Here is a 17,064-nt window from a genome sequence, read left to right as displayed (position 1 = left end):
CTTAAAGGCACTTGGAATTCAACGCGGCTGACAGAGGATCCCTTCCGGCAGTCTCCTCCCTCTTCTCTTCCAGATCTCAGTAAACTGCACCATTCCCTCACACCTAGCCACGCCAGCCTGAAAGCCAGGAGCCATCCTGAGCCCTCCCTTTCCTCATCCCTTCCACTCTTCAGCAAACCCTTTAGACTCCACGTGCAAGTCATAGCAGAATTCCTCCCCCCCCCCCGTCATCTACACTATCGCTATCCTAGTCCTCACCCAAGCCACTGTCACCTCTTGCCTGTTATAACAACTTTAATGTGGTCCCTCTGCTTCCAGTCTTGCCTTCCGTATAGCCCAGAAGTAACCTTTTAATTAAATAAACTAGATCCTGTTACTTCTCTGCTTCAAATGCCCCAAAGCTGCGCTTAGAATAACTCCAGATCCAAATTTCCTAGAACACAAGGCCTGGCATGAATAGTCATCTCTTAACTCTCTCCCCAGGCACTTCATTCCGGCCATACAGTGGGCTCTCATTTGTTTGTTTGTTTGTTTGTTTGTTTGTTTTTCCACATGCGAAGATTGTTCCCAATATGGGCCCTCTGCCTGGATTGCTCCATCATCTCTTCTCATCATGGTGGGTTCCTTATTGCCTTCAAGAGCTTGGCTTCAATGAGTCTTTTCCTGACCACTGAGTCCCTTTCTATCCCATGAGCTGATTTGCATCATACGCACTGCCCATGTCATCATCGGGTATTTTCCTGTCTGTTTATCTTGTTAACTCCTCCCCCAAGGTAACCTGCATGATTTCAGGATCTTGTCTTCTTGTTCCTTGATGTGCCCCTAGTGCCTAGAACCATCTGGCTCCGTAATTATGTGCTGAATTAATGTTGAATAAATGAATGGAGCAACTCCCTCTAACATTTTCCCAAACACCAGAACCTAGTCCTTGGCTGAGCCAAGGGCATTACAGTCACCTAAAGGAACTGGTTAAAAGTACAAATTCTCTGAGGCGCCAATCCTGGAGATTCTGATTCAGTAACTGTAAGATGAGGCTCAGCCAATAGTGTATTTTTACAGGACCCTCTGAGAGTTCTAAGGAGCAGACAGAGTGAGCAACTCCTGCCCCTTTGAAACCAAGATTCCATTAAAGACCAAGGATTGGGACAGCAGTAATTGCGATTCACATTGTGACCTCTAGGGGGAGCTTAAGGTTTCTCCCATCACTCCATCCCTGGCAGGAAGAGCCGTACAATAAGGGACTGGGATGGATACAATCTGTGGTCGAGGGTGGAATAAAAGAATTGCAATGGAGCTAAACTTGGAGACCTATTCTTACTTCCTCTTTCTGTGTTTTTGCATGTATTTTGCAATCAGCTGTCCTTTGGGGGGGGGGGCCCTCTCTGCTGCTCTGTTTCCTCTTATGTGACTAGTGTGATAACACTGGTCATAGGATGCTCCTCACTAAAAGATGGAGGTTTGGACAAGGCAGTTTGGACCAGAATAGCTCTGGCTCTGTGAGGACCTCTTGTCTTCCTTATTTCCTTCCTCCTCCAGATCTTAATACTCTAAGATCTGTGAGCTCAAGATCAGGATGTGGGTCCTGGGCTACAGCAAAGAGCAGCCAGTTTGAGGAGCTGCCATGCTGGGCTCCAAGCCAGTGGTGCATGGAATCGTTCAAGGAGTGGTTCATCTCAGTCCTCCAGAACTTGGGCCCTGGTCTCTGCTCATCATCAAGAGTGTATCTTCCTTCTTGCTCTTATGATATCACTGGACTGTAATGTCCCCTTTATAATCATCATTTTCTGTTTTGTTTCAGACAACAACAACAAAAAAAAACTGTGATTAAGAGAAAGCCAATGCCAGGAAAGCCATTTTGAAATAACTCCTTGCTTCAGAGAGAGCTAAGACCCATTGAAATGGCTTAGCTATGGAATGATATTTCCAAGAACTGGAATTCAATGAGTTTGTCAGCATAACCACATAGGAACAAAGAGCGTACCAGCTTAAAGCGCTGTCTCTGTTCATCTGCTCTGGGAACGTAGGTGGATGGAATTCAAAGAATCTGATCTCGGTGATCGCCCGCAAACACCTTCTGCTCTTCTCTTATCATTTCCCTCTCTGAGTCCCTTAAACTACAAAGAGACATGATAGGATGACGGCTACCATTTACTGAATAGGTGTCATCATGAGCCAAGCTCTGGGCTTGTTTGGTTGCAGACAGCCTCTCATTTAAGCCTACGATATAGGTGTTTTCATGTCCAGTTTCAGATGAGGTACCTAAAATGCAGAAAGGTTAGGCCACTGCTCAAAATCACATACCCTGAACTCAGTCCTCTCTCTCTCTCTCTCTCTCTCTCTCTCTCTCTCTCTCTCTCTCTCTTTTTTTTTTAATTACTCTTCCTAGCATCCAGTGTCAATCTTTTCTTTAATGGTCCAAAACAGCCATAAACCCTCACGACAAAGGCCCCGAGAAAAGCCCCGAAGTGGGAGCTTGCATGGCCAGGTAGCATCATGGTGGAGGCATTTGCACCACAAAACAAGCACTCAGCCACATGTCCCCTGCAAGGTGAAAGAGGCAAGATAAGGGGCTTCTGAAAGTGGGGGTGTTATCGCTGTCTGTAGATCTCTTTCTTTCTATCTCACTCTGTGGCTCTCTTTACTGTGGCCTTGTAACCTGGGCCCAGTGCAGCTCTTGGGAACAAACTGTGAAGGAAGGAGACAAAACAAAGGAGAGATAATAAAAACCGTGGTGAAAGGTTAAATTCCCATGATTCTCTGTGCTTGTTTAATGGATTTCTATGATATAAACAGACCTTTGGCTTTGCCTGCTGGGCAGGTGACCTCCAACTAAACGAGTTTAGACTGTATTTCCTAATAAGAAATGTTCCTTTTTTTCCCCATATGCCACGAAGCCCCCTGAGTATTCAAAGACTCACACTCACCCCCGAACAGAATGATACTGTCAATTGTAACCATACGCCCACCCGAAACAGACGTGGATACACTGTACAGCATTTGCATTTCGGCTCTACCGTTTGTTCCCTGAACAGACATTTACTGCGGCGGCTCTACTTGGCCTTCCTGATACTGCAGAGAAAAGATACGGCCTCTGTGCTTGAGATGCTCTCGGCCCAGTGGACAGACAGGTGTTTGGCCACGGTGAGATAGGGGCTGGAGTGTAGATCTATAAATAAGAATCATGGAGGAGGAAGTGTGTAGAACTTTCTGCAGAAGTCGGAGATGGCAACATGAGCTGAGACATAGTCTCTTAGGATGGCCTCAGTGTCCTCATTTGAAAAACAGGCTTAACCATAGTATCTGCCTCGCGATGGTAACATGAAAATGAAATGTAGCAAATATGCCAAGCACTGGATCCGGTGCCTGGCACATAGTAAAGGCTCAATAATGTTAGCCACTCAGATTCGTATTAGCAGCATTACTAAATGAGTTCCCAATCATAGGTGTAAATGAATAGAAATGAGTATGTGAAGGGCATTATTTATCATTCATTTTCTAGAACCACCTTGACTTTAATGCTAGAGTATTTTGGTTTTTAGGTGAGAGCCTCCTATTGGCCAAGTATGGAATTGTACCTCTCCTCTATTATTCACTGTATGTCTAGGGAAAAGGGGAGCTGTGTGCATGGCTGTGAAGATGAAGTCTGGGAGACTCAAATCCGGGAGAGGAACCCAAGCAATGGGCAGAAAGCATGGGGAGCTGATAAGCAGGGCTGTGAAGCACGCTTAAGTTGGGCGGGGCTTTGATAAGCAATTGTGATACCCAGAACTTCAAGGGCTGGACAACTCTCTCAACATCTTTATGTGTTCAAAGAAGTCTTCTGAGAACAATGACCCATCTTTCCACTAACCCCCACACTGCATGATCTAATGATGGCAGGTTATAAAACAAATACAATCCATTTTTTTTTTTCTGAAATTCACTTTAGAGTGAGTTTTCCTGGAAAGCTGGCTCACTAGAAAGTCACTATTATTCCTTTGACAGAAAAGCACAGTATATTCCAGAGGCCACAGGAAAAAAGAAATCAACTATTTACAGCAATCTGTCCAGTAGAACTCTGTCCAGTGTGGTAGCCAATAACTAGGTGTGGCTAGTGCACTCTTGAAATGAGGCTAGTGTGACTGAGAAAACAACATTTTAATTTAATTTTCTGTAATATCTTTAATTTTAAATAGCCACGTGTGACTTAGTGGCTGCAACACTGGACAGCGCAGACCCAGGGGCTCTCGTCACTCACACGTTCCTGAGTCTAGTCCATAGTTTTGGCTTCTTCTTCTACATATTGGACGGACCATGGGGAAGAGAGTCCAAGGTCATCTCCTCCATTCTTCCTGCCCCCTCCCCACTCCCAAAGGGTCCACAAGGTAAAACCTTCCCAAAAGTTCAGCCAGAAGTCTTATTAACCCCTAGGAGGTAATCCCCTTTGCTTCGGACAATTTCGTCAGCTCTTCCAATTTACCCAAAGAATCCAATCCACTCGCCATGCTTCTGAAGGCTCAGGATGACCCCACTGCTCAGATAATGACTTTAAGACCCGAGGGGAAGCTGTTGGGCTTTACACATGTTTTGGGCCATTTTGTGCCCACTGGGCTGAGCGGGCAGCGGTGGCCTCCTCACAATGCTCTGCTTTTCCCTTCTAAAGGGATTGGAGACACAGCCCTGGCTAGGCCTGTGTAATCTATTCATTACCTTCCAAGCCGGGCTCTGTAAGCTCATTCATGGCGGATGAGGAAAGGAAGCTGGGGAGGCAAACACATGTACGGAAAACAAACAACGCTGGTTCAGCGGCTCCCTGTTTGGGGAGGGGGGGAGGAGATGGCGGGATGAAGCGTGGCAGCGAGGGGTCTGGCTCGGGGAGGGGAGGAGGCTGGGGGAACCTGTCGTTGCTTCTCCCACTTCCTCCAGAAGCCCTGGCTGACCATGGCTCCTGGAGCCCCCGACTTGGTAGGCTCTTATCTCTGTCCATTCAGCTGGGTCCTTGGGAAAAGAGGCAATCCGTGAGAAAAGGCCAGCGTGGCAGCAGGCAAAGAGGAAGCTGGCAGCACAAAGCTATTTCCCTGGAATTTCCTCCCATCCTCCAACTCCATCCTTGCCATCGTAGATAGGGTACTTGGAGCTCCCCTGATTTCAAAGAGAGTCCCAAGTCAGCGAAATTGCTTTCTCAGTCCAGCTACAAAATCAAAGGGGCTCAAGCATTGAGCTCCAGTGGGCGATTTGCATATAATTTGCATGCATCTGCATACCCCCCCTTCAGAGGCCCTCAGTCAAAGGATGTGAAATGAAATAAAATAAATTAATTAGTGCAGCCTACCATAGTCCAATGTGCAGGGCCCGATACCCGTAAGAGACGTAACTGATTCTTAAAGCAATCAATGTGATCGCAGGCTATGGCAGAGGGAGATGGTAGAGAGAGATGGGGCCGGGGTGGAGGCTGGGGTCTGAACAGGGATTCTCAGCATGGAGGGTGGAGAAGGGAAGGGAGTCTCTGTGTGAACTGGAAGCTGGGCATTTTCCTCCTGCCCCAGCCCCCTTCTGCGCCACCTGGAGGCCTGCTCCGGGTTTTCCGCACCTGGGCCTGGCGCTGGTGCTGCCCACCCCCTTGCAGCGACCTCTGCAGAGATATTTTCACCACCGTAAGACAGTGACGCTCAATTTCAAACAGGCGAGGGTTACTTGCTCCAAGGGCTGGAAAAGCAGTGGAATGTCCGTTGGCATTTTCCTGTCTCCGAGCTCCCATCGACTGTCCTCATTGGACGCCGTTCGCTGCCCTGTACTCTAATCCCATCCATCCCATCTCCGGATGGCTGAGGGAGGCGTGGGTCCGCCGTCGGCAGTGAGCCGGAGTTAATCTATCCCAGTCCTGATGCCAGGTGCTAATGAGATGCTCGCAGCGTGTGTCAGCCGAGCGGTTCCCACATCATGTAAATACGCCTCTTAGTGATTCAGTTCGTAGCGCTATTTATAATACGCCTTGACTTTCTCTAGGCCCATTGATCTGTCTTGTATGGAAACCTCTAAAGTTGGGGCCCGGCAGGGTACGGAAAGTCTGGTTCACACCTGTGGGGCCCAGTCTACCCAGAGAGCTTGGGCGGAGGGCCCTAGAGGTGATGCTAAGTGGGAGGGGCTGCGATGCTAATATGGAGAATAACAATTTTGGTTAAAAGGAGCTGAGGTCACAGCCAACGAAATAGCAGCAACCAGTCCACGATGAATCAAATACCAAAAATTCAAGAAAAAACAGCCAGGACAGGATGGTTCGAAGCCACACTGGACCAAGAACAAGGGCGGAGGTCGAGGGACACTATTCCGAATCATAACCGTGGATGGCGAGTGTGACCCAGTGGGTCCCATGAACTGTGGACATAGCTTGAAGGAACCGGTTTGAAATGCCTGGTCACCAAACTGTCCCCACCCCCCCTCCCAACCCCATGCCTCACTCCCCATCCCCTAACCTCTCTCCTCCACGCTCCTTCAAGGACAGCTCCGTTTGACTGTGGCAACACTGGTTTCATTCGAAGAAAGGGTGACACAGCTCACAAAGGCGAGAGGAGTGTTATTTTAGGCTGAGTTGGCAAACTATGACCGAAATTTGACCAAATAGGCCTACAACCTGTTTTTGTATGGCCTTTGAGCCAAGAATGTGTGTGTGTGTTTGTGTTTTAACTTTTTCAATAGTTGGAAAAAAAAAAAAGAACATTTTGTGACACATAAAAAAAAAGTATAGAAAATTCAAGTTCAAGTTTAGGCCTCCAGGAATAAAGTTCGTTGGAACCCAGCCATGCCCTTCCACTGATACATTGTCTGTCACTGTTGTCACACTGCATCGGCAGAGCTCGATAGTTGTGAGAGAGACCATATGGTCCCCTAAGAGGAAAATATTTACTCTCTGGGCCTCGCCGAAAAATTTCACCAACCCTTGTCTGGGATCATGGAAGGGGATTTCTCCGCCAGACCCATTCCCGAGATGGTGGTACCTCGCTCTCTGCAGACCCGGCACCCATTACAAGGACAGCGACGCCGCAGAACTTTCTCCTGAGCCCAGCCAGCCCCAACTCTCTTGTGGCAAAGACAGACCCGTCTGGAACGCCCAGTCCAAACACACGGAGCTTTCTACCAGTGCCTGAAAACACCCAAGACCCAGAGCCGCTCCTCCTGCTACCAACATCCGGGCGCTGGGCAGGTGGACAACTGCAGCCTCTAACGACATCCCTCGTCAGACCTAAACTTAGGGCGCCAGACACCGCGACTAGTCCTTTATGTAATCAGATTAGAAAGCAGACTATGCCTGTAATTTGATTTTTAAGAAGGCAGGAAGCCATCCTAGTTTTCTCTCTCCCCTGCCAAAACCGTGGCCCAGAGCCTCATGCATGAAATGCCACCCTCTGACATTTCTTAGTCGCTGTGCTGCAGTCAGGGCTCACGAGGTTCTCGGCAACTCGTATGGGGGACTAGTGGGGTTTCCTGGGCACAGTGGCACGTCAGGGACACAGGAGGCCAAAATGGGACAGATCCCAAGAGCAGAAGAGAAGGCTGAGCAAAGCGGTCTTGGAGGAGGTTTTGGAAGAGGGTTTTGGTGGAGGATGGGCACCCGGCGGAAGGCATGGGACGGCTCCGGGCTGGGTTAGGGCCGAAGATATAGCCCAGCCATGGAGACTCTCCAGAGCCGCTCTGGGGACTCAACCCTTAGTCCTGGCCGTGGTCACAGAGAGGACAGTGGTGGCGACTCACCCGGTACCACACGATTTCACGCATGCGACCATCCGTCTTGAAGTTACACTTCAAGGTCACGGCGTCACCAGCCACCACGGGTGGGAGAGGCTCGATGTTGACCGTCAAGTAGCCTGTGGAGAAAAGGAGAAGGGGGAGGTGAGGGCGCGAGGCGATCAGGAGGGCCGGGAACGGGGCTGGGGCGGCGGGGAGAGCGGACGGTCCCAACCGCCGGGGCCGCTGCTCACGCTGCTCACGCTGCAGTCTGCGGGGCGGCGGCTGGGCCTGAATGCGGCTCTTCCGCTTTCCCTCTCTCGGAAGCGCCCTGGCTCCCGTGGGTCTCTCCAATTCCGCAAACACTGCCCGGGATGAATTTTCCTGTGAAAGTGGGCCCTGCTGGCACCTGAAGGAAGCGCCTCGATGCATTTCTATAAGATTTCCCAGAGAAATCGTTCTGAGGGCAAACGCTACACCTCCATCCGTCCTTTTAGAGGGTCCTGGTACGTGTTGGCCCGCTAAGCCCTACCGGAAATGAATCTGCTAAAATGCTTTTAACCCAGCGTTTTCAGACTTATTTGACTCTGGGTCCCTTAGCCACCCCCTAAACCCCATATGCATCCTACACAGCCAGGGTCCCACATGGGATATGGTGTCCTAGGTGCCCAGACTCTGCCGTTCCCAGCCTCGCATCTAAATTACTCCCGGTGGAAAGGAAGGAGAATCCTGGAAACTGCCGTTTGCATCCTTAACCTCAAATCTCCCGTTGCACACAGTCTGCCGCCCAAGGTGAAAGGCAGCTCCCACCCTGGGCCATGGCGGCGGTGACGCAGCGGAAGGTGGTTACAGGCTGACTGCCTGGGAAGGGGTCCCAAACCTCTGCAAGCACAGACGTTGCTTCTCGCCACCTGCGGTCCCCAGGAATCCCTGGGACTCTGACCCTGCGGCCATGCCCTGGGCGACACTGCTGCCTCCACACCAAGTCCAACCGAGCGAGGCCTCCGACCCACTCCCCTGCCTCCCAGAGCCCCATCTCAGAGAGCTGTGTGCGCACCCCAGCTCGGCAGGGGACCTCCTTCTTGGGCTGATCACCCAGGCTCATCTGATTGGCTTCCCACCGGACTATGTCCAGCCATTGATCTGGTGGATCAATCCAGTCCAATCACCTTAATGAGAAAACTAGCCAGGATGGGCTCGGGGGTTTCAATTGTGCCAGCAACCTGAGTGGATCGAGCCCAGGGGCCTGACCCCCGCCTGGAACTTCACGGTTACAACACTCTAAGGGAAAAAAGCAATAAGAATCAACCTTGGGAGGATCAATGTGGAAGCTGGAGTCAGACTCAGTCTCCATGGTCTAAGGCTTCAGGTCCCAATGCCCAGGGTAAAGGGGAAAGATGTGGGGCTCACCCCCAAGTGGCCAGGCTCACAGGGAGTGGCCTAAGACAGCAGGGACCAGAGGCAGCTGGAATGGCCGATCTTCTGCCTCCTCCTTTCCTCATTCATTCAGCTCCCAAGTTTGCTCCCACCTGCCTTGAGCAGGCCCAGGGCTGCGTCCAGGTAGCAGGATGCTCCAACATTGCCCTGCCCTCCAGGAACACATAGTGGGGTACAGATTCCCACTCTGTGAGTGAGTATTGTAGTAGGATTAAGGTAGGGGGTCTGTGGGAGGGGAGAGGGGAAACCAAACCATGAAAAATTAGGAGGCCACCCTCAGCGGACTGAACCCCAGGGAAAGAGAGAACTCTGGGACAAGCCGAGCCAAAGCATGAAATAGCAATAATGGCTCATGTTTCCACGGCACCCGCTCTGAGCCAGGCACTGGGCTAGGTGCTGAATACACATTCATTCATTTAACTGTCACAGCCAGGCTACGAGAGAGGAACCAGTGTTATTCCCATGTTTCACGAGGAAGCAGGTGAAGCAAGCTGCCAAGATCACGCAGCTGTGACGGAACTGGTATTCAAACCCAGAACTTCTGTTCTGTTATGATGGCCATGCTACATCCAGCCTCTCTAACGATGCGAGAGGCAAGAAGGGGCCAGCAAAGATTCCACATCTAGCCCTGAGGAGGAGAGGGTGGGCCTCTGGGAAGCCATGGCAGGAATCTAAGATTTGGTCCCGTCTGCTACCATCCCCAGCCCGGGGCCGACCTTCTGGCTCACCCTCCAGCGGGGCTGCCCTCCTCTGGGGGTTTTCACCATTGAAGCTGTAGCTAAGAGTTGAGCATCATCTGTCCAGATGGCTGAGGCGCTCAAGACCGGAGAAGCACCCCCTCCCAATAGGAGGGAGGCAAGAAGGACATATTCTCAAGGGCATAAATTTTCCAGTCAGCCTGAGCTGGGTACAAGTGGTGAGTACATGTGAGGAGGGCCTGGGCCAGGACGGGATGGAGGTGTCGGCGTGTGAGTCACCATTTGTTGGGAAGCCGCAGGAACATTACAGGTGAGTCTTCGTGAGGCTGCGGGAATGGTCGAACTCTGGTAAGTGGCGGTGGTGTCAGGGGCACCGGGGGGGTGCAGCAGATGCTTGGGGCAATGGGACTCCCAAGGGCATGCCAGGCCGAGAGCAGAGAACAGCCCCCCGCACAGCAGAGAGAGGGGACCTCAGGGCACCGGAAGACAATTAGAAGGCGGTGGTTCTGGTACCTTAAGACAGCATTTCGCAGAGTGTGTACAAAATAAGGAACTTCTAACGGATGTTCCAGGCAACAAGATTTTTATCGTCACCTAGGTGTGCGAAATACTGGGTTAAACAAAATTAGCATGTTCCTTCCTTTCAAGACTTCTCAGAACCTTTCTCTCTTCTTCCCATCTTTCCTCATTCATGAAAAACGTATATATTGAGAATCTATTCAATTACCAGGCACTGTTCTAAGCACTGGAGATGTAACGGTGAGAACTGGCAAGTCCCGCCCTCTTGGGAAACATGCAACTGGAGATGGCGTAATGAAGAGTGAGTGCGAGTCGGGTACCCCCACTCCCCGTTTGCCACTCCACTGACTACAACTGCATCAGAGGCTTGGCTTTCAGAGGGGGCGGGACAGAAAGGGCGGACCCAGAACTGCACACTGAGCGACAGAGACTGCAAACAGAGAGGTCTGGGGTGCAGATGAGGCTTGAGGGAGGGATGATGGGCAGAGGGGAGGCCCCACTACCTCAGGGCTTGAGACCATAACCTCGCAATTACCTGGGGGCTTCTCAGACCTCTCCTATCCCAGGCCAGTCAAACCTAAGACGATGCGTATGCTCTAAGCCTCAGGTCTGGAGGAAGGATTACCGGCCGGGATAGGGAAAGGGCAAGGCCATATTCTGACAGATGTACCAGGCGAGAATTGCATCAGCGCCAATCAACACCTGGACCACAGGTGAGAAATCACCTTCCCAGACACAGACACACACAGGAGAGGGGACAGCAAGAGTTCATGGCCGAAGAGTGTTTTACAAAAGAAAAACACAGGAAAGCTCTATAGGTTCGACTGACATTCGTAGCTCACAAAATTCCATCATCTTCCAAATACGTTGCTTCTTTCACCAAAAATTCCTTCTCTCGCTTTCCCTGCTTCTCCCACCCACATGCCTCTAGCAAATTTGCAATCAGTTTCTCTTGTTCAAGTTTCTCACTCACTCTACCACTAGGTAGTGACCTGGGCAAGTGATTTGGCCTCCGCAGGACTCAGTTTCCTCATGTGAAATGTGGACATTGGGAACAATCACAAGGTCCAAAATGGTGAAGCAAGTTCTCGGGCTGTGTCGGCCGTGAGCCCCGCTGCACCGATGGGCGCCCCTGAGCAGGGCGAGGCAGTACCATGCATCCCAGCCCCCAGACCTCCACTGTCCTGCACTTCCCACTGTTTGGTTGAGGAAGGATGGTCTGAGAGAGAGGTGGGAAGAGTGGGGTCTGGCATGTGAAAGCTGGTCAGGAAGTAGGAGAAGATTCAGACGTGGCCAGCTCACCCAGACATCCCATCTGGACTGGGATCTGAGCCAGGAGATCCGGGGGGGGGGGGATCTCTCCCCACAAGGCAGAGGACCAAACGCTAAAGAGAGGAGATCCAAGGTGGCCTCCTGCTGCCAGGACCCCGCATCGAGCCTCTGGGCTGGTGGGAAGGGACAGCTAAGCAGGAGTGAGGGGAGACGGGCTTGTCCACTCGCCGGAAGTCAGTGAGCACATCAAACAAGCACACGAACTACGCGCTCGGGGCTCTGCGGTGCTGCTGACCAGCCCTGGGACCTTAGGCAGGTTGTCCCTCTCCCTGAGCTTCAATTTCCTCTTCTGTAAAACAAGGGGGGAACTGGATCTTCGGGGTCTTCCAGCTCCAATGGATCACGTGTCAGATGTTAACTGAGCCTGAATCTTGCCACCTTCGTTCCTGGTATGACTCACTGCCATTTCTTTCCGAAGTGAATCTGCCAATTAATCAGCCGCCAGCTAAAGACAGAGCTCTGTCTTTCTCAGCATCAAATTGGCCACCATTCAGCCTCCACGCATGACCCGCCCACCCCCTGACACACGGTCTCGAGAAGCAGGATCAGCCGTGGCACGGATTCATCTTAACTAAGCAGTTCATTATCCCGAATGCTGCCATCACTCTCCCCTCTATCTCTGACGGCATTTATACCGCTCCTGTTAAGATACATTTAGCAAAATCGCAGGCAATATTTAGGAACCAGGAGCCGTCCCATCAAAGTGATGACAAATAGCCCTTCCGTCTGGAAACGCGCCTCGCAATATCCCAGCATCGATCTCCTCCCCTTTCCCAGTTCAGAGGGGATGTTTCTAGTACCCCCAGCCCCTGCCTGGCGCCATGGATGGACAGGAGTCGGTGAGGGGGTTTCCATGGATGGGGTACGGTGAAAAGAGACATAAATTATGTTAGAGAGACCAGATGTCTCAGTTTTTCCAGGACTAAGGGATTTCTTGGGGCAAGGATGGCAAAATATAAAACAAGTTGTTCAGGATACAGTAGTAGCTCTGTGTGCTGTAGATGGCCCAGGGTAAACGCACTTAAACCTCTACCTATTTTGGTAATAAGGGTAACCATGCCTCCCTTAACCAACTGTTAGGACAAGTGAGGGTGAATGCTGGCCTCCTCTCCGGCGCTCGGGATTTCAGTGGGTATTCAGTAGATGATGGTGATGGTTAAGGTAGTAACTTGCGAGATCAAGATTTCCCTTGGACTTCCTGCTTCCATTCCCACCCTTCAATCATCCCCCACCAGCAGCCAGAGTGATTTCTCTAAAATGCACACCCCTGGCCTTCTAGGGCCTTCGGAGCTTCCCATTGCTCCATAGAAAAAGCTGCACGTTCTTTCTGGTGTGATCTGGCCATGCCTAGCTCTCCAGCCCCCTTTGGGACCCCTCAGCTCTCGCCCCATCCAGACCCTGCTGTGTTCTCCTCTTCTTCATGTGCAGCCTCTCTCTCACCTTTGGGACCTAGTGTAGGCTGTCCCCTCTGTCCTAAGCCCTCACTCCAACTCCTGATTATCCTTCAAGGATCGATGGAAATCTCACTTCCTCAGGAAAACTCTCCCGGACTTCTCAGGTTATCATCGTCCTAAACACTCTTCCCTTCCTACCACTCAGGACACTGAAAATTACCTTAATGATATATCCAGTGCACGGTCACCGCCCCACGAGGCCACAAACTGTTTCTATTTGCCATGTTACCCACGTGCCTAGAACAGCGCCTGGATCAGGGTACGTATGGAACAAAGGAACAAATTCGTCCTTCCCGTCCCCTAGACTCTTCCGCAATTAGAGTGGGTGGTGTTCTCAGGAGGGCAGCCTGAGCCAAGGGCCTCCCTTGACCTCAGGGGACTTCTCGACCTCCTCTCTGATCACATCTGCTTGGACCAGCGTCCAGTTCCCCCTGAGAGTGTCCAGTGGCCTCTCATGGAAGCCAGGCAGGACAGCTCTTTCCACCAGAGGAAATCGGCACTGAGATATGACAAGAGTGAGCCGGCAGACAGCACACGTTGGCTACAGCGAAGACCATGGGAAGCAGAAGCCACGAATCGAGGTGGCAGAACCGAGGGTAGCAGCGCGCACCGAACCACTGTACGGCAGGGCCCTGGAACAAGAAACAGCCGGTGCCCATCAGGCTTGGCAAGGAGGTCCTTCGATTCCGAATATAGTACTCTTCCACCTTCCTATAGATAGATGCCCCTTATCCCTCGTTTCCACATGGAGAGGTGGAAAAAAGGAGTGGGTAGAGAGGTTAGGCGCCCAGAAGTACACGTGAAACCTGGCTTGGTACAGGTGTAATGGGATCAGACACCAGGTTAGGCTAGCAGGACACAACATCTCCACAAGGGGGCGGCAGAATGAATGATGGATGAGGACATTTGCGAGTTCAAAGCCAGCAGAGGATGCTAGGAAGACCAGGAAGATATGTCTGAGATTTCCAGGACCTTGTGAGAGCTGAGGCTAGATCGGTGAATTAGTTCCGTTGGCATCCCTAACATACAATCCTCTGAACACAGCTCTGTAGAGTAACCTCGGCCCAGGAATGCCTGTCTTGTCTCGCCCAAGCCATCACTTGTTGACACAAAGTAACTAGAGAAGATTCAAAAGTAATAAACCACCAGCTGTCTATCAGAGGGCAGGGACATGTCTGATATCAAGTCAGGAGCTCCCTGAGGGCAGAGACTTCTGTGTCTGCAAGTCCAGAAGTGGTACTGGGAACTCGAAGACCCCATCCCCTGGGAGAACTAGTGTGGACCACACCAAGACCTGACCTCAGGCAGACAGATGGTCAAGTGGTACCAGCAGCTTCATTAGCTGGATATAAGGCCCTGTCAGGGTGGACTGGAGGAGTCAGGGTCACGTAAATTCCTCATGCCTCCCTCCCCCTTGCGTGTGTCTGGGATTTATCTCCACGTGGTAATAGGAGCTCCATTGCATTACCGCTCATGAAGAGAAAAGGTCACCCCACTTCATGAAGAAAAATACCATAACATGGCACTGATGACAGCCTCCCTGGGCTCCCCATGCCACATAATCGCTATTGTAATAAAAATTATTATAATAAACCAATTACTGGAGCCATATCTTCAGGCAGGTGCGGAGGGTTCTGTGAAACACACCTGCCATGTTGTCCTAACAGGTACCCCAGTCATTGCCTCCTTGTTAGCAGAAACCAGGGTGAGGGGTAGGGCAGAGGGTGGAGGGGTGCTTTTAATAAAAGAAAGCCTCTGAGCGAAAAGGGGAAGCTAACAGTTTATCTGTGTCTCAGATGACCAGTTCTTCCAGTCAAATAGCTCTCAACACCATTTCCGCTTCACGCCAATCCTACCTTGGACCCTCACAATCCTCCCCGGGACCCTGCATGGCTGGCTCGCTGGTCTCGAGCTTCCGGACTTGTCCCTCCAACACACCCACCGCACTAGAGTCTCAATGATATTTCTCAAATGCAAATATGATGACGCCACCTCTCTGGTTAACTCCATTCAATTTCCCCACACCATTGCCTTCCAATTCAGGATCAAGTTCAGACTCCGTCATGGCTAACTGGGCCCCTAATGATCTTGCCTCTCTTGGCCGCGCCAACTCAGTCAGTCTCGCACCGTGTTTGTGCCACCTTGCGACCCACCCACCAGCCCTTCCAGAACCTACTTTTTTGCTCACGCAATGTCCTCTTCCTGGAATGCCCTTCTCTGAGTCGACCAAGGGGCATTGGTACACGTCCTTCCATTTGTACACGCAAGAGTCACCCTCTCCTTGACTTACATGAATCTGATTCTCCCTTTTCCGAGCTCACAGCCCCTTGAAAACATCTCAGTCATAGCCCGTCCGCATCGCATTGTAATGTAACATATGGTTCTTTGTATGTGTCGCTGCCATCAGATGGGGAGCTTCTTAATGTCAGGGACCTGGTGTGCGTCCAGTTCTCTGTATCATGTTTGGCACAATGGTGCTCAGCCAGTGTGCTGCATGAATAAAGCAGCGCGTGAACCAACACACGGACACTGCACGTGGCAGGACTTAGCGAGCTGCACAGCCCCGGACCAATGCGGACGAGGCTGTAGTCCAGGGTACTGATGTCACACCCTGGATCTAAGTCCTTCTTTGTCTTCCCACTGCCTTCGGGATGAAGTTCAAACCCCTTCCCCTCACACTCACAGCCTGCTCCTCCTCAGCTCACCTCTTGTCCCTCTGCCTTGCGTATGCTGAGCCTCAACCCTCCTGAATTCCTTAGAGCTCCCCAAACGTGCCAGGGTTTGTCTGGCTACTGGAACTATGCACCTGCCATCCTTCTGCCTGGACCATCTACCATCGCTTGACCCCCATCACTCTGATGAACCCTTAAAGTCTTAGCTTAGACGTCATTTACTCTAGAGGCCTCTCCTGACACACACCCCAACTTCCCCTACTCATACCCCACACCCCCAAACCTGGGCTGTGCCCCTCTCATGGCATCTTCCATAGCCCTAACACACTGCATGGTGAGACCTTTTTTGCCTCCACCATGGGCTGTGAACTTCTGGAGGGCCAAACGCATGTCTCAGGAGTTGCTTTCATAGTGTTCAGCATGTTGTCGTTTGTGCTGTTGCTATTGAAGGCATATTGAATGAATGAATGAATAAATGAATGAATGAATAAGCAATTAAATTGATAAACAAATAAATTTTACAGATATCTTCGGCTGGCCTAGCTTGGCCATAACATCCAATTCTGTTGGGGCTGGATTTTTTTTCTTTCTTTTCTTATTGGGCTATGATTTTCTAATCTTAAAATTTGGGCCATGAAAGAACATCTAGAGGTGAGGCCCCACCCCTCTCCTGGTTCTCACCTCCCTCAGCAGAGGGCCAGGTCAGCTCTGGGCCATCGTGGACCTCAAGCATTTTGCAGCCTTCGCAAGGAGACGCGCCTGCCTCTTTCAGGTGCCCATCCCCTGCCCTGACCTCCCAGGCTCTCTGAAAAATCCCTCCTCTGTAATCTCCAGCCAACTAATCAAATCTCCTCTGTCAGAGGCAATGGATGCTCAAAAGCCTTGTAGTATTAATGTATTATTCATGGCCTATGTATTATTTAACACTAGTTTGTTTATTTATTATTAATTTGGGTTTCATTACTGATAATGATGTGGTTATACTATTAATGAGAAGGGTTGAGAAGGCAGCTCTGTGGCCCTTTGTGGACACCTCGTCCTCCTCCGGTACCCTGCATAGCTCGTGTGGGGCATTTTTCATCCCATTTTATGGATGGGAGACACTGAGGCCAGAGAAGAAAGGACTTGTTCAGTCAGTGTTCTTGCCTCTGAGATGTTTGCAAAGGAAGGTGATAGGCCTGGGAAACCTAGGCAGCACGTTCTGGGCTGACCACAGGGCTAAAGGCAGAAATTCCTGCAGGATACTGATGC

At 51.0% G+C, this 17,064-nt stretch overlaps 1 protein-coding gene across 1 annotated transcript in view; it reads right to left on the bottom strand.

Moving 5' to 3' along the window:
- IGSF21 (immunoglobin superfamily member 21) overlaps positions 1-17,064 on the bottom strand; it is a 227,148-nt gene that overhangs the window by 120,209 nt on the left and 89,875 nt on the right. Inside the window, exon 2 of the mRNA XM_016128301.2 lies at positions 7,729-7,841. Within this exon, the coding sequence (XP_015983787.1) occupies positions 7,729-7,841 (113 nt within the window). The remainder of the gene's footprint in view (positions 1-7,728; positions 7,842-17,064) is intronic.

Source organism: Rousettus aegyptiacus, unplaced genomic scaffold (assembly GCF_014176215.1).
Source record: "Rousettus aegyptiacus isolate mRouAeg1 unplaced genomic scaffold, mRouAeg1.p scaffold_m13_p_1, whole genome shotgun sequence".
In the NCBI taxonomy this organism is placed as follows: Eukaryota; Metazoa; Chordata; class Mammalia; order Chiroptera; family Pteropodidae; genus Rousettus; species Rousettus aegyptiacus.
The sequence above is the reverse complement of the archived record's forward strand: the minus strand, read 5'-3'. Positions and strand labels throughout refer to the sequence as shown.